General features: G+C 39.1%; 1 protein-coding gene across 5 annotated transcripts in view; it reads left to right on the top strand.

Annotated features, from left to right (window-relative positions):
- GRIA4 (glutamate ionotropic receptor AMPA type subunit 4) overlaps positions 1 to 14,306 on the top strand; it is a 299,286-nt gene extending 284,980 nt beyond the window's left edge. For 2 of the 5 annotated variants that reach the window (XM_083170043.1, XM_083170042.1), the window contains exon 16: positions 13,417 to 14,306. In XM_083170043.1, the coding sequence (XP_083026169.1) occupies positions 13,417 to 13,581 (165 nt within the window). In that variant the 3' untranslated portion in view covers positions 13,582 to 14,306. The remainder of the gene's footprint in view (positions 1 to 13,416) is intronic. The other 3 variants (XM_083170045.1, XM_083170044.1, XM_083170046.1) reach the window with 2 other exon arrangements.
- Positions 14,307 to 25,038: the final 10,732 nt, after the last annotated feature.

Raw genomic sequence — 25,038 nt, 5'->3', positions numbered from 1 at the left:
TACCATATAAATTATAATACTATATTTTGCAATAAAATAGTACACGTCATTAAGAGTTGTCCCAGATTTATATCCCAGACTATCTCAAATTGTTCTTTGAAAGACATTTAAGATCCCAGTGAGTTAAGGGGTGTGCTCACGGCAGGCAGGCAAAGCAATTTTGACTTAGCAGATTTTGGCTAAGCCCATGGGCAATTTTGACTAGGCCGAATTGGCCATAGGCCAAATACACTGTGTGTGAGGCTAAGTCAAAATTACCTTGCTTGCACAGTCTATTTGGCCAGGCAATAGTGGCGCTGCGGGGGCCACGCATTGTTCTCGCCCGCAGTGTACACTCAGTGCGGTTCTGACTATCTAGTCCAAATTGCCTAGCACATTATGCCGTGTGTACATGGCTTTAATTTGATTCATATATCTAGATAAATTAAATTAGCTTTACGTTACTACAGTATAGCTCTTATGTGTGAAGCAACACACATGAAATTAAATTTCAATACCACTAAATGATTTAGGAACCTAACAGAATTCCTGTTATGTTTAATTTATTCAGTTAAAGTGTATACTCCAATTGAGCTCCAATAATCAGTGCTGTAACAAGCACTGGTCTCTGTGCTGGCCCTGCCTACTTAATATGTGATGTCAAACACAGGGGGCAGGTCGACAGCACCCGGAAAGTACAACAGTGTCTGGAGTCCAGGCCGCTGTAGTAGACGGTAGAGGGATGCTGTGGGGGAACTGACTACTGGCTGCAGGGTGCTATTCAATTCTCACTGCAAGCCAGAAGCATGGGCAATGGTTGGGCGACAGTGCGACTACGGGGCTTTTGCACTCGGTGCAATACACTGCTCACCCAAACCTAGTTACGGTGCTGCCCATAATTGTACTTATCAATAGGCAAAATAGTTTGTGCTAATTTTTTTCAATTGCCTGATACTTTATTTTACTGTATATGCTTTATTTTGATATACAGTAGTAGTACGTAATTTCGGAAGAACTGATTTTATAACAATATTTACTTATTTTCTTTTTTACTTTAAGTGTGCTTTAACAATTCATATTCATTAGTTTCTTTTATGAATTAAACCTTTTCTAAACATAAATTAATAGAAATATACATATTTGATTGGATTTTGAGCTATGCTTTTTCTGTTTGAGTTATTGCTTTCATAGGATTACCATAAATTTTAAAATATTTGTAAATTATTTATATGTATAAAACCTTATTTGTAATTTAACGGCAAACCAGATAGGCTAAATTGGCTGCACTTAAATTGAAATTTATGCTTATGTAGGTGTCATTTAAATTGTAGTAACACATTGGAGAGCAATGCAGCAAATGTTTTCCCAAAGATAATTATCCTGGTGTTGTCTGAGACATCAATTTGGGATAACTGTTACTCCACCTTTACTTTGTAATAATTAAAGGAAGACCCAGTTATACCAGCTTATAAGGATTCTAAATATCACACTACATTCAGGTCTTCTTTTTTTTTCCTTTAAAATTATTATTTTTGCAATTTTAAGTATCATTTGTTTTGCAGCTTTTGATCCATTATTTCTTCCATATCTTATAGAAAAATATTTGATAAATCATGATTAGCATGGTGTAGACACAAATTAGAACTGTCATCTTATATATTTTCAAAAAACATGAAATATATTTTTAAAACAACTAAAAATAAATGATATTCATTAGTTGCAACAGACATATCATCAAAGTAGATACATAGTAGGTCGAAATATCCCAAATATCTAAAATATAATTTTAGTATGTAAGTTTTTTTATTTAACATTTTACGTATTGTTAGTCTATGGGATGGGTATTCAATGTGCTGCCCTCCAGCTGCTGTGGAACTATACATTCCAGCATGTCTTGCCACAGTTTTACTATTAGTATACTATTACTATTTCACCCCCCCCCCCCCTCAGAAATTGTTCAGCCCGATTACCTGTTTGTTGACAGGGGATTGGGGGCCTCTGGATGCCGATGCCACTCTCACTATGGGCATTCTGCTCCGATCAGGTGCTGGTGGTCTAGACTGGGACCTTCAAATGTCTACATCCTGTTCCATTGAAAATATCTCCCCCGGTCTAGCAATTGCTCCCGCAGACCTCCAGCACCCACATTTACAGCATCTGCAGCGCCGCATGTTGAACATTGGTCTTATGGTAAATGTTTACTTATATGCACTATCTTAACCAGCAGACATAAATAATTCACATTGGTCTTTTCCCTTCTGATACCCCTTTTACATCGCACCTCGGACCTGGGCTATAGCTGGGTTGTTGGCGTATGGACCTGGGTCGAGGTGTGGTGGGAAAGCATCACAGCGTATAGCCCAGTTCATCCAAAATGGCGATTAGACCCAGGTTATAAGGAGGGATAAACCCGGGTTGTCTGCTGTATAATGGTTGACCGGGGTTTAGTGTGAATGCGCCAGACCCGGGTCGGCCTGAGGTCATGATCCAGGGTCTGACTTGGCTTAGCGGTGTGAAAGGGGTATGAGATCACAGAGTGGAGGTCAAAGTGGAAGTGCCTCATCCTGTCCATTTCTCCCTCTTCTGCAAAAAAATAAAAAATTAAATTTGGGCCTTTGTACAGTTGGGGGAGGGGAGGTGGGGGGGTACGGCAGCATAATACAATATGCTATAAATTCAGTACCAAGCTACCATCCTGCTCACTTCAGTGGATATGATCTGGTAGAATACTGCTACTATCCCAGAGTCTGGGAGGACTCCCCAAAATGTTTGACTCTTGGACTTTTCAGTTGACTTGGCATCTGTCTTGACTTACTAGCTATTTATGTGGCATTATGTATAGGAACACTATTTAGTATGATAGTTTGTGTTAATAAATACACTTTAAAAATGTAATACGTCAGCAGTAGGGATGCCAATCCCGGGGTATTTTTTCAATCCCGGATTCCGGTATTGAAAAATGCTCAATCCCGGGATTCTCTGACATTTTGGGGCCAAATCCTGGCCGTCGATCCCGGGATAGGCCACCCTAGTCAGCAGATTATATAGCAAAGCAAGTCCTTCATGTAGATAGTATTTTCCAATTATGACAATTTCATGACCATCATTTTTAGATGAAACATGTTAATATTGGATGTGTAAATAAAGGATAGAAAACAGAGAAGTGCTCTTTCAAAGATCTGCGGCCATTGATTGTTACAAAATCAGTAGAGTTTATTGCACATGGCCAGATTAAGGTGTGTGGGGGCCTGAGTTCACAATATTCTACAGTGCCCCCCTAGTTGCTCCCTCGCCCCAACGGGTGGTGACCCCTAGTGTACCATAGACTCAACAACAACAAAAACATTTTGTGGCAGACCTCAGACTAGTTTATCCATGATGAGCTTAGTGCAGTGGTTCCCAAACTGTGGTATCTAGGCACCCAAGTAGCCTCAGGTTTGTGGTCCAGGACCAAATCAAATTATATATGGTGAAAGTAAGAGATAAAAGCTAATGCCAGAGCTAGTGACTGGCAATCATAAAACATGTGCACAATCAAAAGCACAACTCTATATACTGCCACATACTTCAACCTAAGGATGACAGGTACAGTAGGCACAATTTACTTGCAGGTATTTAAAGTTTTTAAAATTTAGCAATGAAAAACTTTTATCCTAAGGGTGTCGTGGAAAAAAAACTGATACTTTGGGGCGCCGTGATTCAAGAACGTTTGGGAACTACTGGCTTATTGTATTTGAGCTACAGTAATTGCAAATAACATTTAGGGTGGTATTCTGGTTCATTCGCTCCGATGCGAATTTGCATCCTTGCGACTGACCCAGATCCGGCCTTGCGAATGGTGATACGCCGGCCCACCATTCGCAAGTTGAGTACATTCGCAAACATCACGTTCCACATCATTCGACCATCAAATGATGTGGAACGTGCACACATATGTAAGGTTGCTCTGAGCAACCTTATACATGTGTGTATGCTTGGGGGAAGTGGACAGGCAGTTGACATCCAGTGATGTCAGCTGCCCGCCCTCCGCATGTCCGTCAAGGCTCCTTTAGCATGAGAATGCCCAGCATTCTCATGGAAACGCCCATAAAATGTTGGGTGTTCCCATATGTTAATGGGCCACCCCCAGCCCTCTGTTCGTAAGCATGGGTGCATGCACCCAGCGACCCGTTTGGTCGCTGTGGACGCACGCACTAATCGCAGAAATGCACAATGCAAAAACATCGGCCCAGTGTGAATGCACACGGGCCTGCGAACGGACCAGAGTAAGGCCCTTCGTTCGCTGGAATATACTCCGCTCTAGAATTTGCATATAAAAAAGAAAAAGAATACACGCTGCTGAATCTGTAAAATGAAAGCACTTTTTTGGTTTTGTTATGTTTTCGGCACTGTTATTTCTAAGAGGCTTCAAAACCCATTTCCTAGCTAGTTCTATCCATAAAGAAAATTCTCTGTCAGTAGCCATTCACATGGGAATCTGAGTCAGACGGTGATTAGGGTGACAAAGGCAATATAACGGAGAGGGTGAGAGAGCAATTGAAGGAGTGGGTGACTGGGTCTGGAAGTGCTTCGTGAGAGCTTCTAAGCGTGCACTCTCATTCATCTGTTGTAAAACTTCCCCTTGAGCATTCCTCTAAGATAGCAGCTATCTTCATCATTTTGTCTATGTACTCAGTATATAATATGCAGCTAAAGCTATTTATGGTATATACTCTACAGAAACCACAACTTTGGTGACATTTAATTTAAATTGAGCTGTGCAAATGTGGTTTAATCATTTAAATAGGATGCACATTTTACATGCCCTTCTTTCGGCTTTAACCCTAAATATTGCTTAGAGAAAACTACACTGTATATTTTCCATTACCCATTGGCTACTAGGGTCCTGATATTTGGTGGGACTAGGTCCCATTATGTAAACCTTGCATAACCTCTGCAGTCTGGCTTTTCTTTTCCATTCCTCGTATTCAGAATTGAAAGAAAATCCCAAGCCCGGAATAACTGGGATACCGCAATTGAATTGTACAAATAGGTCGGTACAGATTGTGCAGCTCTCATTAGAGCTGCTCCTGGCGATAGAATCACCAATCGCCACTGTGCGCCATCCCACAGAAGGAGGGCGCACTTGCAGGAGATGTTCGCACACCCCGTGCTGTAGGAGCCCTCCACCTGCTCCCCGATGCTCCTCCTCATCCCTCCGCAGCCCCCACTATCCCTGCCTGTCTCGCTGAAGTGGAGACGGGCAGGGAATCCACTCCCTGCCACCATGCTGACAGGATGCTTGTGCGTCTTGGTCAGATGGAGCGCCTGACCGCCAGCCTGTGCCAGCTCAGGTAATCTGGGGATTTCTGGGGATTTCAAAGACTGGCTGGAGGTGCTCCATCTGTATGTGGGTGAGACAGAGACAGAGAGCAGCCAAGTGACTCCAGGGGTGAAATTTAATAGGATGAGAGATTCAGAAAGTGAGAGATTTGGTAAGAAATCTCCAGGTTTCTTTAAAGCGGCAATCATTTACACTGCGAAATCAAACAGGTTTTGCTGTTTTACTGATTGCCGCTTTTAAAAAACTGGAGATTTCTTACCAAATCTCTTACTTTCTGCATCTCTCATCCTATTAAATTCCCACCCTAGATGTCTTGGCCCTTGTGCACTCTCTCCTTGGTTCCCTGCTCACCTGGTGGTATAAGCTTGTATTTTCCTTTGGCAACGGGTGCGAGGAAGTGATGGGGTTTCCGGCAGGAGCGAAGAGACAATAGAGAGCCAGTGAGGACCAGTGACCTCACTGGCTCTCATTTCAGTGAGGTCAGGTCCTTTTTTGCATTTGCACACCTTAATTAGGCAACAATCCCGAGATTCAAATCCTAGCGTGTTTTTAGCCTGAAATCCTGGGATCCCTTTAATACCAATTCCTGGATTGGTCTCCCAATCTGCAGTGTACTATCATGGAGATGTACAGATGTGTCCGCTCTCAAAATGGCAGCTTCAAGAGATTTAAATAAATTGCGGGTATTGGTTCGTTATTAGCATACATTTTTTTATTTTTTAAGTGCTCACAGATTAGGATAACTAATTCAGAATACAGAAAGTTCCATAAATGCTATTTTGCTAAATGTTATACTAGTACAGGTTGATTATCCCGTATCCAAAATGCTCGGGACAAGGATTATTCCGTATTTTGGAATATTTTAATATTTCAAATATGTATTTTGAAGTATCTTGCATGTATGCACACAAATATATTTTATTACCACATAAAATACATACAAATATATTTTATTTGTTCAAAAAACAAGGTTTCAAAACAGGAAACAAAATTTGTATACTATCTCAGATATTAAATTGAATGCCAAGCAATCATTTTCTTGCACATATATAGTGCCAGTTACATATCATGTCACCAGTAGTGATGTTACAAATGTCCCCAGTGAGTTTTTAGCAAAAAAATAAATAAATAAATGTCACTTTCTGGAATTTATGGTTTTCGGAATAATTCGGATAACGGATACTCGGATACGGGATACTCAACCTGTATTAATATTACAAACATTTACAAATGGGCTCTTCCTTGCTCTCAAGAAGACATTTTGGTGCATTTAGAAGTTGTATAAATATTAAGGAATCAGTCTACGTGTTTATTGCAATAAATATATAAAGTGTCTAGTTTGCAAATATATTCCTTATCTTATCTATATGCAGTCTCCAATAGAGTACACATAGCCCCTATCATGCAGCTTTTGGCATCTTTCGTGGGCCAGCACTGTTGAGTCCCCTTTACATAGACTTTACCCGCTATACACAGTATCATCATCGGTGTGACTCACTAGTGCAAATAGATTTTCACATTATTCTATTTAAACCAATACATTCTGGGAACATAAGGGTTTAGTAGGGTCCAACCATAAATATGGAAAGTTCAGTTTGGAGAGTATCAAAAACAACTTAGCCAGACCCACACAGCACAGATTCATATTTATTACCCGTAGTTCGAAATAATCACTAATGATGATGATAATCTACAGCCATTTCTTATTTACTGAGTGTGTTGTTATTTCTTGATAATAATAATTCATTAGTTTGGCTGCTGTCTTTCATTTTTGATAGATATTTGCATTTAACTCATGGCAGGAACGAAGATTACTATATATTTTTTTTAACCATTTTACTGCTGGAGGTTATTTCCCTCATTTTTAACATTTGCACTCCAACATCAGTATTACAAATCTACCCATAATGGCCACAATATAGTTATTTTTATTGATATTCAAAAAACTGAACTGAAAGCAAATGTTTTTTTTTTACATAAACACTACAAATAAATTGTGGTTCTTGCTTTGGCATTAATTCACCTTTCATGCCACTCTACAAGGCACTGGTTAGACTGCATTTTGAATTTGGAGTGCAATTCTGGGCTCGACACTACAAAAAAGACATGGAAAAAGTTCAGGGAAGGGCAACTAAGTAATACAATGAATGGAGTATTTAAATTACGAGGATGGATTAGCCAAAATTATAAATGTTTATGCTGGAAAAGAGACGATTAAGGGGAGAACAATTCCCTAAACTATCGGGCAACCTCTTTGCTTTGAGGTCGGAGTCTAGGACATGTGGACATGTGTTCAAACTAGAGGAGAGAAGATTCCATACCTTTAATAGGAAATGCATTTTTACAGTCGAGGCAGTAAGGCTTTGGAACTCTCTTCCAGAAAAGGTGGTGAAACATCGAACACAATCAAAATAATGTTGGAAAAACATTTATTGGGAATAAAAACATTCAACCTACAGATGGAGCGCCTCTCATGCAATCACCAGATTGCCCCTGTTGGTGATCACTGGCGGAGAGGCGCTTCTTCTGACTGGGACGTGCAAGCATCTCACACACACGTGCATCTCAGTCACTCGGCAGTGGGGAGAGGAAACCTTACCCGTCTCCCTGCAGTGGGGGGAGGGGGGACTGCGAAGAGCTTTGTTTGAACAGGGCGCACAAATGTCTTGTGAGTGCGCACCCCCTTCCGGCGGATAGCGGGGGCTGGCGAAGGCTGGTGGCTGCCGCTTCTATCTAGAGGGGTTCCATCTGTATAACAACTATAACAAATATTTAGTCAATGGTATAACAAAGTATATATTTCAAATAGGAGATGAAAAATCTAGGTCAAAGGTTGAACTTGATGGACGTACATTTTCAACCTCAACTACTATGTTGCTATGTAAAAATGCCAAAAGTAAGATTACACATTTAAGTTTTTATAACAGAATCATTGGTAGGCAATCTTTGGGGGGCTAGCTTTCTTGAGTTGCCTACTGTATCATAATAGAACGACATGGTTAGATTTAACATAGACAAGAAATACAAGCATTGCCTATACCCATTAAGAGTGTATAATGTAAAAATTCACCTCCAGTGCAAAATACTGATTATGATGGGTATCAGAAGCAACTTATTTGCTGAGTGCGTTTTGAGCTGTGGCTACTATGTTATAACTGCGTTATTTAAGATTCCATTATATTTTTTTCAAAGGAAGACAACTGAAGTTTGTAGTTATTTAATCTTAATAAGTACATTTTATTTTATGTTTGCTTCTGTATATAAAGTGTTTTACATGGGGATACATATGATACATATGATATAAACCGACCCGACATCCCGATCCGGAGAATGCCGACAGGGTATATAGGTACCTAAATTTTTCCCCTTACCCACTACCCTTCCGTCTAACAGTCTAACCTTAACCCCCTCCAGCAGCCTTACCCTAACCTTCCCCACTAGTGTCTAACCCTGCCACCTATACCTAACCCCCCATCCCTCAATCTAACCCCTCCTTCTTATGCCTAACCCTCCCCGCAGTGCAAACCTAACCTTCCACCTGCATCCTAACCATAAGTTCCCACCTTGTTCCTACATCTAACCCCCCTCCCACAGCCTAACCCTAAATACCCCCCTAGTGCCTAAATCTATCCCCCCCCCCCCCGATCCATGGCCACATAGGATGTCAGCTATCACTTCCATCAGCATCCTGATGGTTTCTCTGTTTTGGCTTCAGGCTTCTGACTGCAGTCTGGATGCCGATGTCATTGTATGCAACTCCAGTATTTATTGATAATGCTGCCTAGAACAGACAACATTCTTATGTATATGACACGTCAGTCAATTGGTTGAGTTCCTGACAGTCAGAAGACAGGCAGCAGAATGATGACAGTATTTCAATCCTAACCCTTACTCACACCTCCCGCAGCCTATCCCCAACCATGTCCCCAACGCAGGTTAACCCTAATTTCCCTACACTTTCAGCGTAACGGTAACCTTCCCCCTAGTAACTAACCCCAAGCCCAGTACTGGCGAAAGCTGCCAGGATTCGGTTCATCAGATTCCCACTGTTGGTCTTCTGACTGTCAAGAATTTGACCACATCCCCATTAAAGTATTATATTGTGTACAAATTCCATATTGTAGCTTAAACATTTACAAGCAGTACTATGTACCCACACCTATTGGTGTACCACAGGTGCATATATATATATATATATATATATATACACACATAACCTCTTTCGCTCCTCCTATCCTGCCTACCCTACCCCTCCATCTGTTCCCATCCGTTCCTACTTATCCTATTGTTTTTCGTTCGTCCACCCACCTCCTTTTAGTCTGTTAACTCTTATGAGTAGGGCCCTCCTTCCTCACGTACTCACCCTACCTCTTTACCTCACCAGTGCTCCTGCCCTGTTCTTCCCTTCCTCTATTTCATCTTCAGTCTCCTCGACAATTTTGACACCTACTTCAGAACTGATGCTGATTTTAGTTCTACCAGCTATACCCCTATTTATGCTGTATTTTATCAACACACCCTGCACATTACCTTGTAATTATTATTTTTTTGCTATGTACGGCGCTACGGACACTTTGTGGCGCCTTATAAATAAATGAACTACTCTATATATATACTGTATATATATATATATATATATATATATATATATATATATATATATATATATATATATATATACACAGTATACTGCTCATTTATTCTGGCATAAATCTGGTGCAAATTCTATATTGAAGATTTGAATATATCTCAGTTATATTTTATGCCTGTGTTTTGTGAATGAAAATAATCCATCTGTATTTAATCTCCAACATATGAATTAGGGTTAGAATAGAATCCCTACCATGTTATAGAGTCTTCAGTTACAACTATCTTCAATAAGATATACAGTATTATAATATTTAAATTAGACACAAATACCAATTTTAGAAAATTAAGAATTAGAAAAATGTACAAAAATAATAAAAAATTCAAATGCTGTTAGTATAGTTCACAGTGCATGTTTTGCAAGTCCCCTCACAGATTCACAAGTGAAGTAGTTAGCTGCACCTGTGGATCGTTTAGAATGGGTCAATGAGTAGTTAATGCAACTGTGCACCTGCCAGGTAACCTGGAAAACATAAACTGTGTGGGGTCCTGCGGACCGAGTTTGAGAACCCCTGGTGTAGCTGATAAAAGAAAATTAATACAATTGTGAAAATATTTTTTTTCAATATTACTTTTGTAGGTTTTTATAATTCAGCTAATACAATTGAATTGAAAAATCCCGGAAGGTCATTTTTTAAAACTATTATATTTACAGAATATACCCTTTTTTTGCTGTCAGTGTACATTTGTCACCATCTTTATACTTGACCACAGCCACTATTAAACATGCCTGTTAATTACACACAGTGAAGGACAACCTCAACCACCTTAAGAATTCACAAAGCACCAAATATATCATTCACTCATTCTGCACTGTGTGTAGATAATGGGTTAACTTTAAATGGAGACATTGCTAAAAAATGATGCTGTGGTCTGAGTTTCCGTACAAAGATATTTTGTTTCATTTTTTTTGTGGCATCTGTTTCCATTCTGCAACAAAACATTGTGATTCTTTACCTTAAGCGTCGTGTTATTTTGTTTGCGTTCTAGGTGAAGAAAATGCAGGGTTGTTGCAGATCATCAAAAACAGGGCTATTCTCCTTCAGTATACATTACTGTAAAAGTATGTTGGTTTTATAAAGTCTACAAACATTAAAACATTTCAGCTTTTGTTGACATACACACCGGTATCCCACTTTATCACTGCCACTGCTTCATCATGAGTATGTGCTGTGATGCTTGACCCAAATATTCTGATCCAATTGCTTCAAAGACACAGACAGATTAAAGCTATTTGTTGTGATTACATCACCATGGTCATATCTTCAGGTTACTACATTCTTTATTTTATGTCACATTTCATCATGTTAACTTAAAAAAAACACCTTAAAATTAAGACGTTCTGTTGCTTCTGTTTTATGGTACCCATTTTGCATGACATCAAATACAGAATTTATTGCACAATCTTTGGACCTTTAATTTAGGCGAGAAGGTCCACAATTGTTGAGCCCTCAGTACACAGAAAGCAATATGGGTGAATAATATTTATTGTGTCAGTGCTATATTTTTCTTTTCTTTTTTCATCAAGAGACAAAATGGACAGTTGATGGATTTTAGATTTGGAAAGGAATATATCATTATTAAAAAAATAAAATCAACATTTAAACTAATGAAAGTGTAATTCAATTAGATTTACCCTTTTTTATGGTGGAGGCATTTTGTAAGTAGTAACTTAGCACCTACATTATGAAAAATGCCTTGGTGTTTTACCAGTAGCCATTGTTTTCCTTTGTTTTTGTTTTTTTATTAAACCATAATTTTTCCAGGTAATCTATTGCCAACGTCATCTTTTCAGAAGCCGAGTCTGTCATCTAGGGTTTACTTATCAAGACTTCAAAAGAGATAAAATTGTGAGTGATAAAATACTAACCAATCAGCTCCCGATTGCCATTTTTCAAGCTGATTGGCTAGTCCTCTATCTCGCATAATTGTATCTCTCTTGATAAAAGAACCCCCTTAGTAACATTATTATTTAGGGCTGTAAGGTACTAAGGAGTATGCTGGTGCTATATAAATATATGGTGCTATATAAATAACCAAAATTAAGGATTTGCCTGTACATAACTTTATATTTGCTGTAGAATGTGTAACATTGACATTTTATTCATGCCCCTACCCCTATTTTTAGTTTTGTAGCTTAGTGCCACTGGTAGAGTTAGGAGTGTATATTTATATTGGTTTTTTTTTAAGGAATGTCTCTCATATATCATACATATTATAGGGCTATCGTGGGGCAAGCTAATAGAATTATCATGTCTACTGGGGATTCTCTGAGGTTCAAAAGTGCTTAACGATAAGAATAGGACCTGTATGTACATGAGTATTTTAGCCCTTCTGTAGAGAAGCATGTGGTCATTTACTGAGGAGCAAAATTGTTTTGTGTCTAATATTTCTGTATCTTTATATTTGCAATTGCAAGCTCCTTAAAAATGAATAAGCTAGCCAAATTTAAATAATATTTTATATAATAGTGCATTAGCAGGTTATTTTTTAATTTGATATACTTTATTTTAGATTATATATGATGTTTGTACATAGGGTAGGAGATATACTCTGTTCAAAATAGTTGTGTTGATTACTGTTTTTATATGTGCCAAAAAAATATTTTAACCAAATTCTATGAATGGTTTGATGTATCTGGCCCGTTAAGTGTAAATAAAATAAAAAATAACTAAAATATAGAATTTTTTTTAACTTGCTGTAAATCTATAAGTACATTTTTACCACATTTGTGATGTAGTAATTTTTAAGTATTTTCTAAAAGAAAATATAATTTAACATATTAAAGTAAATTATTTAGCACAGTAGTAAATTGCAAAAAAATTAATAATTATTATTTAGGCCTACTGCAAATAACTGGAGTAAAATATATTTTTGGCAATTCTACCAGATCATTTTATTTGATATCATGTTTTTATTTTTTATATTTACATCAAACTCTTTCTACATCTGAAGTTATATAAAAATAACAATTTTCTTTATGATTTTTGTACAGTAAATCAAATATTCTTCTTTTCACAGCAGTTTGTGTGGTTGACTAAACATATCTTACTTATTTGTATTACTTTATATACAAGTCTCAGTCAAAATAAAATAGAGCAAAACTATTATGGATGAAAGCAATAGCTATATTTTCATAAAAACTTTATCTGTAATAGTCATGAGCCTAAATTGTGTAGTTCTTTAACATAAAACTAGTAATAGGATAAATACTGTATTTAAAAAATTAGGCATTTCATAATTCAGTCTATATGGATACTAGACAATCAAGTTTGACATGCTAAACTATTTTACTAATACAATTTTCATTAAAAAAAAGATTGTTAAACTATCAATTAGCTACTCCAAATATAACATAAAAATGCAGATGTCTAATATAAATATCAATATATTGGTGTTCTCTGTGGGACGGTGACAAAACAGATATAATAATTATATCTTTTGTTTTACATTCCTTTGCTGCTCAGCTGACCTTTTCTGAAGCCATAAGAAACAAAGCCAGATTATCCATTACGGGAAGCGTAGGAGAAAATGGTCGTGTCTTGACTCCCGACTGCCCGAAGGCCGTTCACACTGGGACTGCAATTCGACAAAGTTCAGGATTGGCTGTAATTGCATCGGACCTACCATAAAAACCAAATAATTTATTGAGTGCCTTAATTATACACTGTTGGTGAGTGAAATACAGCACAGACTGTGAACCACATCATGGGAAAATCACTGAAGACCTAGAAATATTGCTGAGATCGGGAAGTACGTCCAAATGCGCCAAACATCATCAGCAACAATGTGTGCATGAGCTCAGCTCGGAAACCCAAACTCAGATTTTATATCAGGAAAATGCATAATTTAGTTTTATGGGGAGGGGGGTTGGGTCGGGGTGGGAAAGAGTGTATTAGAAACAACAAATTTATCTTCGAGGGACAATTTAAAAAAAGACTTGTCAATTAGTTCATTAAACTGTGAAGCGTGGGATCAAAATGGACTATACTTCTGTTCTAACAAAGAAGGAAAATAGCTATAGAATTCAATGAAATTACTAACCAGTATATTGAGAAACTCCATGCATATAAAAAAAAGGATAAATATCCAGTTGTTGAAATAGATCTCTTAAGAAAAACTGTGATAAAACAACGAAATAATAATCATGTAAATCCTGTGAAAAATAAATTATTTACATTTTCTTTGAAAATAAAGAAAAAAATATGACATGCTTGCTTTTTAACTGATGTAAATTCAGTAGGGTACAACACAATTCTTTTTTTTCTACTCATTTTAGGGAACAGTTCATTGCAATAATTAATTAAAAAAAGGAAATCCAGTAATGTAATTAAAAAACGAATATTTCTTTCTTTTACAGACTTGTGGTTCATTTTCTGCAACTTAAATTCAGTTATATAACCACGGGTATACACACACACACACACACATAATTCATCTGTTTGACCACTATGGATATAACTGTCCTATCACTCAGCTGTGTAGTCTACTCAGACTTTGGTCGGGTCACTCCTGTTACAGATATTATTTATATTCTTGTTCTGTGTAAAAATAAAATGTGATTTTTGTACCCACCAAAAAATAAAAAGTATAAAAAAAAAGAAACATTCTTTCTAAAAATGTTGAGACCTGGAATTATTAAGAAGTTTATTTTAAAACCCTGACAACAATAATTTCAAATAACAAAATGCAATGTAAATGCCTAAGAAACCAACAGTGTTTATATAATGTACATTATTCACAAATCAGGGTGTTTTTACAATCACTGTGACATGTTTTTTAATACGCATATGCCATGACTTTTGTTTATTTGTATTGTAAATATATTGCCATATTTCTTTCCACTGTAATACACCTTTTATTTACCGCTAGATAATGTACATTAACAGAGCTATATTGAACTGTTGGAGGCTGTGCAATGTTTTAATTTAACAAGAAAAAAAGAATAGATACCATGAAAATATATTTTTTTGCAACATTTTGATTTCGTTCATTTAAAATTTTAGGTATGCCAATCAAATGTGAGCAAGACATTTAACAAAAAAAAATAATGTTTTATTTTATTACTTGTATCATAATGATCTGTTTACTGGGGTTAATAAAAATGTGTTTTCTAATTATTTTAGCATATATATACATATGAAAGATATTTACCAAAAAAATTATAGGACAGTATAAATGTGCAATATATGGGATTGTATTCTCAGATTTTAACTAACATAGCAAAGAAAAATGATTGCGGGAATTTAATTTCGCTATGGAAACAAATATTTATTACATTTACAACTTACGTCCATACCTTGCCAAGGTATCCTGACTCATGATAGATTGACTCTAGATCAACAGTCATAAGGTCCACAGGGTCAAAAGGTCAACGGTCGACAGGGTCAAAAGTTTGAGAGTCAAATTGTTGACATGGAAAAGGTGGACATGAAAAAAGTTGACATGAGCTTTTACAGAGAAAAATTGAGCCGACATGTGCCGTCCACTACGGTGTGTATGAAGAATATATTAGTGCCCAATATGAGGGGACGCGGTACACTTAGACAGTGTACATACCGACCTTTGTCGACATCGACACCCAAAAAAATTAAAACTCACGTCGACCTATTTCATGTCGACCTTTTGACCCTGTCGACCTATTGTGGTCGACCTTATGACTGTAGACCTAGACATTGTAGATCTAAAATACCATAACCCCTTGCCAAGACCATTATTTGCATATACAACTTAGGAAGAGCATGGATGGTCTGCCATTGGATAAACAAAAACAAGCTTTATATTTATTAACAGTTTCTTATATAGCGCACACATATTCCACAGCGCTTTACAGAGAATATTTGAACATTCACATCAGTCCCTGCCCCAGTGGAGCTTACAATGTACATTCCCAACCACATATACACACACGCAGACATTCTAGGGTTAATTTGTTGGGAGCCAATAAGCCTACCAGTATATTTTTGGACTGTGGGAGGAAACAGGAGTACCCAGAGGAAACCCACGCAAATACAGGGAGAATATACGGTACTTGTTTCCTAGAACAGCCACACCGATGTTGATCGGGTCAGTCGCATCGATCGCATCCCCAGACCCCAATTTTAACCCCCTCAACGGCACCCCACGATTGACGCCAACCCGAAGCGTGGCGAGCGTAGCGAGCCCGCGAGGGGCGGCGGTACGTGTCCTCCGACCTTTTCATACCCCTACTATACACGTCAGCGTGGAGTTGAGAATATAAAGTGTGGCGAGCGCAGCGAGCCACCGAGCCCGAAGCGTGGCGAGCGCAGCGAGCCCCGTGAGGGGACGCGTATAACTTCACAGGTGTACGCGTCCCCTTGCGGGGCTCGCTGCACTCGCCACGCTTCGGGCTCGGTGGCTCGCTGCGCTCGCCACACTTTATATTCTCAACTCCACGCCGACATGGATAGTAGGGGTATGAAAAGGTCGGAGGATGCGTACCACGCTTCGGGTTGGCGTCAATCGTGGGGTGACGTTCACAATGGGGGGGGGGCATATACAATGAGAAATGGCCCATATTGGCCCAATTCCCATTTTTTTACAGATTACAATGTTAAAAATATTTAAACATTGAACCCTATGGCAAAATCGGGTCCATCGCGTCGGTCGCGTCGCGTGCCATGTTAATGCACCCGACCGACGCGATGGACCCGATTTTGCCATTACTCCATCTGTACTGCCCAGTAAATTCTTTAAATCTTGGAACTGATGCTCTTACAATAAGAACTTCAAGGGAAAAAAATATAAATGATATTTTATATTTACTTACACATATTTCTGAAATTGGCTAATTCCAATTTTAATAATAAATAATAGATTAATAGCTCAATTTGTGGACCAAAATACTCTTCCCTAGTCTATGGGTGAAAGTTAATTGGATGAGAGATTCAGGAAGTGAGAGATTTGGTAAGAAATCTCCAGTTTTTTAAAGCGGCAATCATTTATACTACAAAATCAAACTGGTTTTGTAGTGTAAATGATTGCCACTTTCTTACCAAATCTCTCACTTTCTGAATCTCTCATTCTATTAAATTTCCCCCCATACTGTATGTTTGAAGGATGGAGGTGGTGACACTGTAAAATGATTCCCAAATTGCACAATTGGCTTAAATCATTATTGTGTTGTTTATTTTGCTTTCCATAATGACTATCATTGTATGTTAATTTGAGTTCATAAACCTGTTAAAGAGTGAGAACAAGAAGGTAATGTATGATGAGATGATGTTTTCAAAAGCTTGGCAGATGCAAGTTCTCCTACACTTTTTCCATCTTTTAATAGTGTTTGCTTAAAGGAAAAAGAAATGTACCCAAATCTGATCAGAACGCAAAAGGTATTTGCATGAATAATTTTGAAGTATATAACAAGACACCTGTGATCTAAAATAAAATGTATTACTGTATCTTGGGAAAAGAAACAAGAACATAACCATCATTTGCTTTCACTGGCCAAACAGTTGAATGATCAGGAAAAGAGGTCAATAATGGTGGCTGCAGGATGTATTGTTAAAAATAGGTGCAAAGCCCCTGACATCAATATCTAGACTGTACAGGATCACTCTAAAACAGGGGAACAATTAATATGGGCGCAGACCGTTAAATTTTTAACCAACAAATGGCTACATCAGCGGTGCTGGTCGAAATATTACAATGCAACTGGTGATGTGAGGTTTCCCATTTTGTTATGTAAACTAGACGCCTCTTGTAGATGGGTTTAAAAGAAACTACCCTTCCCTCTCAAGATGAAATGAAAACTGCCCTTGAAATTAGATGCAGTCAATATACTGACAGTTGAGATGCCGATGACGGTATCCCGGCATTGGAATCCTGACTTTCGGTCTGACATGTCAGAACTCTGACATGGGACACAATGCCGAAATCCCAACAGCTGCCATTCCAATCTTAAGTGGGGTCTCGTACTGTTAGGCCATGTTTCAGTATAGGTACTGGGGGACTTAGGGATGAGAGGAAGGTTAGGGTAAGAATGTGCAGGAGTGGGGTTTAGGCACTAAAAAGGGGGGCTAGGATTGGGCAGTTGCGATGGGACATTGCATTGCGATGTCGCATCACATCCAATTGCATAAGTGTAACGGGATCATTATGGTTAGGCTGTGGGGTAGGGTGAGAGGGAAATAGTACTGTTGGGATCTCCAGCATTGTGACGCCGGTATTGGTCTTACCGTCGGCATCTCAAAGCCTGGCAGAGTGTATGTATTCCCTTGGAACAGCCCTGCAGAGCAGAGTTGGCTATACTGGAGCCATGTACAGGAAGGATTTGATTGTGCTACACAGGTGACATAGTGAGGTTTTATAGTCTACTCTAAGCTTTGGGGATGCACAGTACATCAGAGCGCCTTTTACTGATGTACAATGTTAAATAAGTCTATCTGACCTCTATCAAGCTTTCAAAAGTGAGCTTTAGAAAGTCAACCATTACATTTTAAATACCTATAACTGGAGTGTGGGCGAATATGTTTATTTTGTCTTAGCCGCACATTTTATTTTACTTGTCACCATGGATTAGTATTTTCTACATCAGCAGTAAATAAGAATATGCTTGTAAGTGAACTCTGAATTTTCTTTCTAAAATGAATTACTTTTTAATTAATTATATTATCCATTTGATCTCTCCTTCCTTTTTGTATCATTCTCAGACTAATTTCAGTGGCCACTTCAAGTGTATGGGGATGAGGAGTCAGCAACTGTTTTAGTAACTGTCCTCTTGGAGAACAGTTGGTTACAATGACAGCTGTTGGCTTTAATGCCCCTCCTACCTTGATTGGTGCTTCCTTTCCTTCTCGGGTACAGAATATTTTTCTGCCATCTTTCATAAAAGTTTTATTGGTACTTGTGTATTATCACGGCGCCCCCGATATGTGATTGTGCGATATTTAATCGCACCGCATCGCATGCCATACACCCGATGCACTGCGATGCAATGCGATTTTAGCCCCCTATGCGATGAAAAATTGTATAAGCACCCTAATGGGTGCTTACAATGGTAAATGCACCCCCACGCCACCCCCCAGTATAAACGCGAACCCGATGCGTGGCGAGTGCAGCGAGCCCGCGAGGGGCGGCGGTACACGTCCTATGACCTTTTCATACCCCCATTATCCATATCGGTGTGGAGTTGATTTTATAAAGTGTGGCGAGTGAAGTTATGCGCGTCGCCTTGCGGGGCTCGCTGCGCTCGCCACACTTTATAAAATCAACTCCATGCCGACGTGGATAGTGGGGGTATGAAAAGGTCATAGGACGCATACCACCGCCCCTCGTAGGCTCGCTGCGCCCGCCACGCTTCGGGTTCACGTTTATACTGGGGGGTGGCGTGGGGGTGCATTTAACATTGTAAGCACCCATTAGGGTGCTTATACAAGTTAAAATCGCATCCCATCTCATTGTATGGCATTTTTAAATTGTATGACACTGTACAACATTGCGCGATATCGCATCGCATGTCATCGCATGTCTTATGGTATGCGATGCGATGGGCGCCGTGATAATACACAAGTACCATTTTATTTTTCCATTTTTCATCCATAGTTAAAGAAGGTTTTGTAGCAAACGCTGTGGACTCATGGCAAAGGAGTATAGCCTCAAGGGAAGTGTCCATTAACCACACCCTCCACACTTTTTTTGTGCTCACCCCCCTTCCCCCCTCGTCGGAGTAATGGCAGTTTGGATTCCAATGTTGGTATACTGACCATCATAATCCCGACTGTCGGACACTCATACCACTCCAGTTGGATGGCAGGGCAGTGTATGAAATGAAGGATTGTCATACCAACATTGGGATGGCTGGGAAGAATGAGTAACTGCCACTGTAGTTTGTTTTTATTTGATCCAGTTTGCATTAGATTACTCTATAAGGAAGAAAAATGTGGGAGACCTATCGGAGTTTCCAACTTTTTAAGGTCTTTCATAGCCGTAAATAGAAGTATTGTCTCTAAAACAAATTCTATTTATAGTTTTCTAACCTAAAACCATTTCTAGAAGAACATTTCTCTTGTATTCATATACTAGTCTAGACTAGGGTGATGTTTTCACATAATCAAGCAAAAATACTGCATACTAGCATAATCTGCCTGAATTTCCACAAGGCACAATACACAATGTTTTCAAAATGGACTGAAATATGGCATGGTATACCTGGAGTGATCTTTACTGTTTTTTTTATACAATAGTGGGTATGCAGTGGAGTAATTATAGAAAGTGCAGGGGATGCAGCTGCTATGCAGCCCACCGGGGGGGGGGGGGGGGGGTCACCCTTTCAAGATTTTGCTATGGGGCCCACACACTTTTAGTTACACCCCTGCATACCATCAATTTCATTTCATCAATCCGGAAGTTGTGTCCCACCCACCTGACTATGCAAAAATGTGTCCTGCTTCACTCATGGCTTCCTGCAGTGCCCAGCAGTGGCACCTCCTGTACAGGGGGGTATGGATCATAGGATAGACAAGCATTTGGTCTACAAGCATTAGGTCGACCACTGATGGTCGACATGACTAAAGGTTGACATGCATGGAGGTTGACATGGGTTAAGTCTACAGTGTCATTAGGTCAACACAAGCATTAGGTCAACATGGGGAAGGGCGACAGTCAAAAGTTCGAAGGGTTAATGAAAAAATGTTTACGCTCCTTTGCAGGAGTGTTTGTGTTAGAAGTCCGTGCGGAGCCCTGTCGCTGTCCCTACCTCTATCCAGACTCTTGCGTGCAGACTGCAGCGTGTATGGAGCGAGCGGCGGTGTTGGTAGAAGGCGCTTCTGTCTCCGCTCCGTTGCTGCAGCGTGTCACGGCTTGGCTTGAATTCTTCGCCGGACTAAGACTGGGTGGCAGGGTGAAAGCGGCAGGATCTTCTCTCCTCCACGGGCAGCAGGGATCAACGCGTTTCATGCGCCAAGCGCACTTTTTCAAGATAGCTTCTGCTGGTTTCTGTTGTCTCTTTTATAGGATACTTTAGGTACTTATGTAGTATCTGGGCTGCCGATTTTTTGATTGTATGCCTTAAGTTAAGGCATACAATCAGATGCGATGCGATATCGCATCGCATCGCATACGACCATGCGATGCGATGCGATGCGATGACCCGATTTTTCCATAGGATTCAATGTTAAAATGGACTGAGTCCATTTTAACATGGAATTCAATGGGAAAAGGGGTCCTTTTCATACCCCTACTATCCAAGTGGGCATGGAGTTGGATATAAACCTGTGGCGAGCGTAGCGAGCCACCGAGCCCGAAGCGTGGCGAGCGAAGCGAGCCCCGCGAGGGGACGGTATTCTGTGTCCCCTCGCGGGGCTCGCTACGCTCGCCACGCTTCGGGCTCGGTGGCTCGCTACGCTCGCCACAGGTTTATATCCAACTCCATGCCCACTTGGATAGTAGGGGTATGAAAAGGACCCCTTTTCCCATTGAATTCTATGTTAAAATGGACTCAGTCCATTTTAACATTGAATCCTATGGAAAAATCGGGTCCATCGCATCGCATCGCATCGCATGCGATATGGTCGGGTGCGATGCGATGCGATGGACCCGATTTCAAAATCGGCAGCCCAGTTACTACATAAGTACCTAACTTTATTAGTAAAAACGGATGTGGTCATTCAAACATTTGGTGGGAACCACATTGTCAGGCTCAACTTTGAGCTTGAAGAAGTAAAATGAGCCAGTATTTCTCTTGGTGGCTATTTAAGAAAAAATTATTATAACAAAATAAAAGCTTAATAAAAATTATTTAAAGCGATTCAAAAATTGGTTAAAATACAAGTAAATACAGGTGCCTTTTTTTAAGAAAGAAGTAGGACTTAGATGAGGAAGGGAAAAAAGGATGAAAAATGAGGGAGAAATTGAAGAGAGAAGAATTGATTTTTTAAAGAAATGCGTTCAATTCTAATTCTATATTCATGCCTTTTGGTTGGAGGCTTTGCAACTCAAAGATCCACTTAGACTCTATCTGTTTCAGGCATCTAATGTGGCCTCCCCCTCTCCAGCTTGGTTGAACTCTTTGGATTCCGATAAAAGAATAAGCCTTTCGGGTTTTTTTCATGGCAAATTAAAAAATGGTTTGAGAGGCTATGTGTAGATAGGCCTCTTTTGATATTGTAAATATGTTCAGAGGTTCTTATTTTTAGCTGCCGTTTCGTCTGGCCAATATACTGGTATCCACAGGGGCACTGAAGGAGATAAATGACTCCCTCTGAGTCACAGGAAATAAATTCTTTTATTTTATATTCTTTCTTGGTGCTGTTGGAAATAAATTTGGTGACGGGTTTAGTTGAAGTTCTTCCTTCGTTTTTACAAGCTCTGCACTTTAAACAGAAATGGAAGCCCTTTGTTCTTACTCCTTATTTATTATTTATTGGATTGATGGTACTGGTGACTAGTTCTTGCTTGAGGTTCCGGGCTTTCTTGTAAATTATACGTGGAGGTATAGTTTCAGATCTTCATCTAATTGCAGGATGTGCCAGTTTTTTTGTAGAATTTGTTCAAAAGCTTTGTGATTACTGTTGAATTGGGTGATAAATGAGAGTTTGTGTTGGTCTTTGTCTTTATTTTGGTTTTTGTATTTGAGTATGGTTTTACGGTCTAATTTAAAAACTGTTTCTAGTTGGGTTTTCAATGTTTCTTCTTTATATCCCTTTTGAATGAAATTATTTGTCATTATTTGTCCTTGTTTTAGAAAAGTTGCTGTGTTGGTGCAATTCCGGCGAATTCTTTTATACTGTCCAAGAGGAATATTTTTGACCCAAGTTGAATGATGGTTGCTTTGTACAGGAAGGATATTGTTGCCGTCGACGGGTTTTGTATAGGTTTCTGTGGTAAAAAGGTTGTCTTCTATGGAGATTGTGAGATCTAAGAAAGTAACTCTCTTCTTACTTGTTGTGGTGGTGAATTGGAGGTTCAGGCAGTTGTTATTTAGATGTTGCTTGAAGCCTTCTAGTTCCTCTTCTGACCCTCCCCAGACGAAGAATATATCGTCGATATATCGCTTCCATAAAATTATCTTCTCAAGATATGGATTATTGGACCAAATTGTGTCCTCCTCCCATTTGGCGACGAATAAATTTGTGTAAGATGGTGCGAAGGAGGTCCCCATCGCGGTTCCGCAAACTTGGATGTAGTATTCGCCTCCGTTCCAAAAGTAATTATGATGTAATATGAATTCGATGCCCTCCATGATGAAAACGACTTGTCGGTTGGGTAGTGTTGATTTGGTTAAGAAGTGATTTGTGTGGTCGCATCCCTCTTGGAGCCTTATTGACGTATAGAGAGATGTAACGTCACTTGTCCCCAAGATGTAGTGGCTTTTCCACTCTAAGGTCTCAAGTATTTGTATTATGTGGATGGTATATTTGAGAAAACTTTGTTGAACAGAAACTAAAGGTTGTAAAAAGGAATCGATGTAGACTGAAAGGTTAGATGAAATGGAATTGAGTCCGGAGACAATAGGGCGTCCAGTGGGATTGGTGAGATGTTTATGAATTTTAGGAAGGCAGTAAAATGTGGGAATTTTCGGGTATTTGACAAGAATGAAATCATATTCATTTCTATTGATGATTCCTAGAAGTAGGGCCTCATTTAACATGGAAATTAATTTGTCCTGAAACGTGGTGGTTGGATTATTCGGTAGAATCTTGTAGGTATAAGTGTCTGAGAGTAATCTATTTATCTCCTCTTCGTATTTTATTTTTTCGAGAATCACCACCCCTCCACTATTGTCCGCGGGTTTTATGATGATGGTTTGATCTTCATTCAAAGATTTTAAAGCATGTCGTTCCTTTTGGGAGAGGTTAATCTTTCTTTTTTGCTTTTCTGGAAGGTTAATGATTTCTTTTTCTACTGCTTTTTGAAAAGTTTCTATGTGCGCGCTTTTGCAGAATGTCGGATTGAAGGTTGAGGCTGGTTTAAATTTGGTCTGGTTTGTAAGTTCTTCTGATGCTTGTGGATTGTTTTTTTTCGAAAATAATTTTTTTTATGTTCAATTTTATGATGAACTTGTGTGTATCTATATACAGGTCAAATTTATTGGCAGATGAGTCTGGCGCAAAGTTGAGTCCTTTTTTGAGTACTGCTTGCTCTTCATTTGTGAGTATACGGTCACTTAAATTGAAGATGGTAGTTTCTATTGATTCGCCTGTGGTTGGATTTTTCTTTTTTCCACCTCTGCAGCCTCTGCGTCGTGTTCGGTGTAATTGCGTTGTTTTTTTGTTTTTGGGAGTGTAGTTGGGAGGTTTCCTCATGTCCCGGCCTGGTTCCAAAAAATGAAGATCAATATTTTCATCCTCACTTTCCTCTTCAGATTCTTCGAGGTGTGAGCGTTTGGTGGGAATCTTTTTTTCTCACCACTTGTGTCTCAGATGGTCTGGATGAGATCTTTAATAGAAGTGAGGCAAATTCTTGTTTCTGTTCAAGGATTGCATCCTGTGTCCCTTGTTCAAACGAGGATTTTGCCAGTTTTTCTGCATAGGTGAAATTTCTTTTATTGTAGAGTGGATAAGTTCTCTGTCCATTATTTGGGGTATTTTTAATTAGTGGTTCCCTTCTTTGATTAGTGTATTTTTGTGAAGGTGCTTGTTGTTGTTGACGTCTCTGTGGATTCAATTGTGGTTTTTTGTTATATGTCCCCCTGGACGCCCTATTGTCTCCGGACTCAATTCCATTTCATCTAACCTTTCATCTAACCTTTCAGTCTACATCGATTCCTTTTTACAAACTTTAGTTTCTGTTCAACAAAGTTTTCTCAAAGATACCATCCACATATTACAAATACTTGAGACCTTAGAGTGGAAAAGCCACTACATCTTGGGGACAAGTGACGTTACATCTCTCTATACGTCAATAAGGCACCAAGAGGGATGCGACCACACAAATCACTTCTTAACCAAATCAACATTACCCAACCGACAAGTCGTTTTCATCATGGAGGGCATCGAATTCATATTACATCATAATTACTTTTGGAGCAGAGGCGAATACTACATCCAAGTTTGCGGAACCGCGATGGGGACCTCCTTCGCACCATCTTACGCGAATTTATTCGTCGCCAAATGGGAGGAGGACACAAT

This window comes from Crinia signifera, chromosome 2, assembly GCF_055691185.1.
Source record: "Crinia signifera chromosome 2, ASM5569118v1, whole genome shotgun sequence".
NCBI classification, from domain to species: domain Eukaryota; kingdom Metazoa; phylum Chordata; class Amphibia; order Anura; family Myobatrachidae; genus Crinia; species Crinia signifera.
Note: the sequence above shows the minus strand (reverse complement) of the source record. Positions and strands in the feature narration are given on the sequence as shown.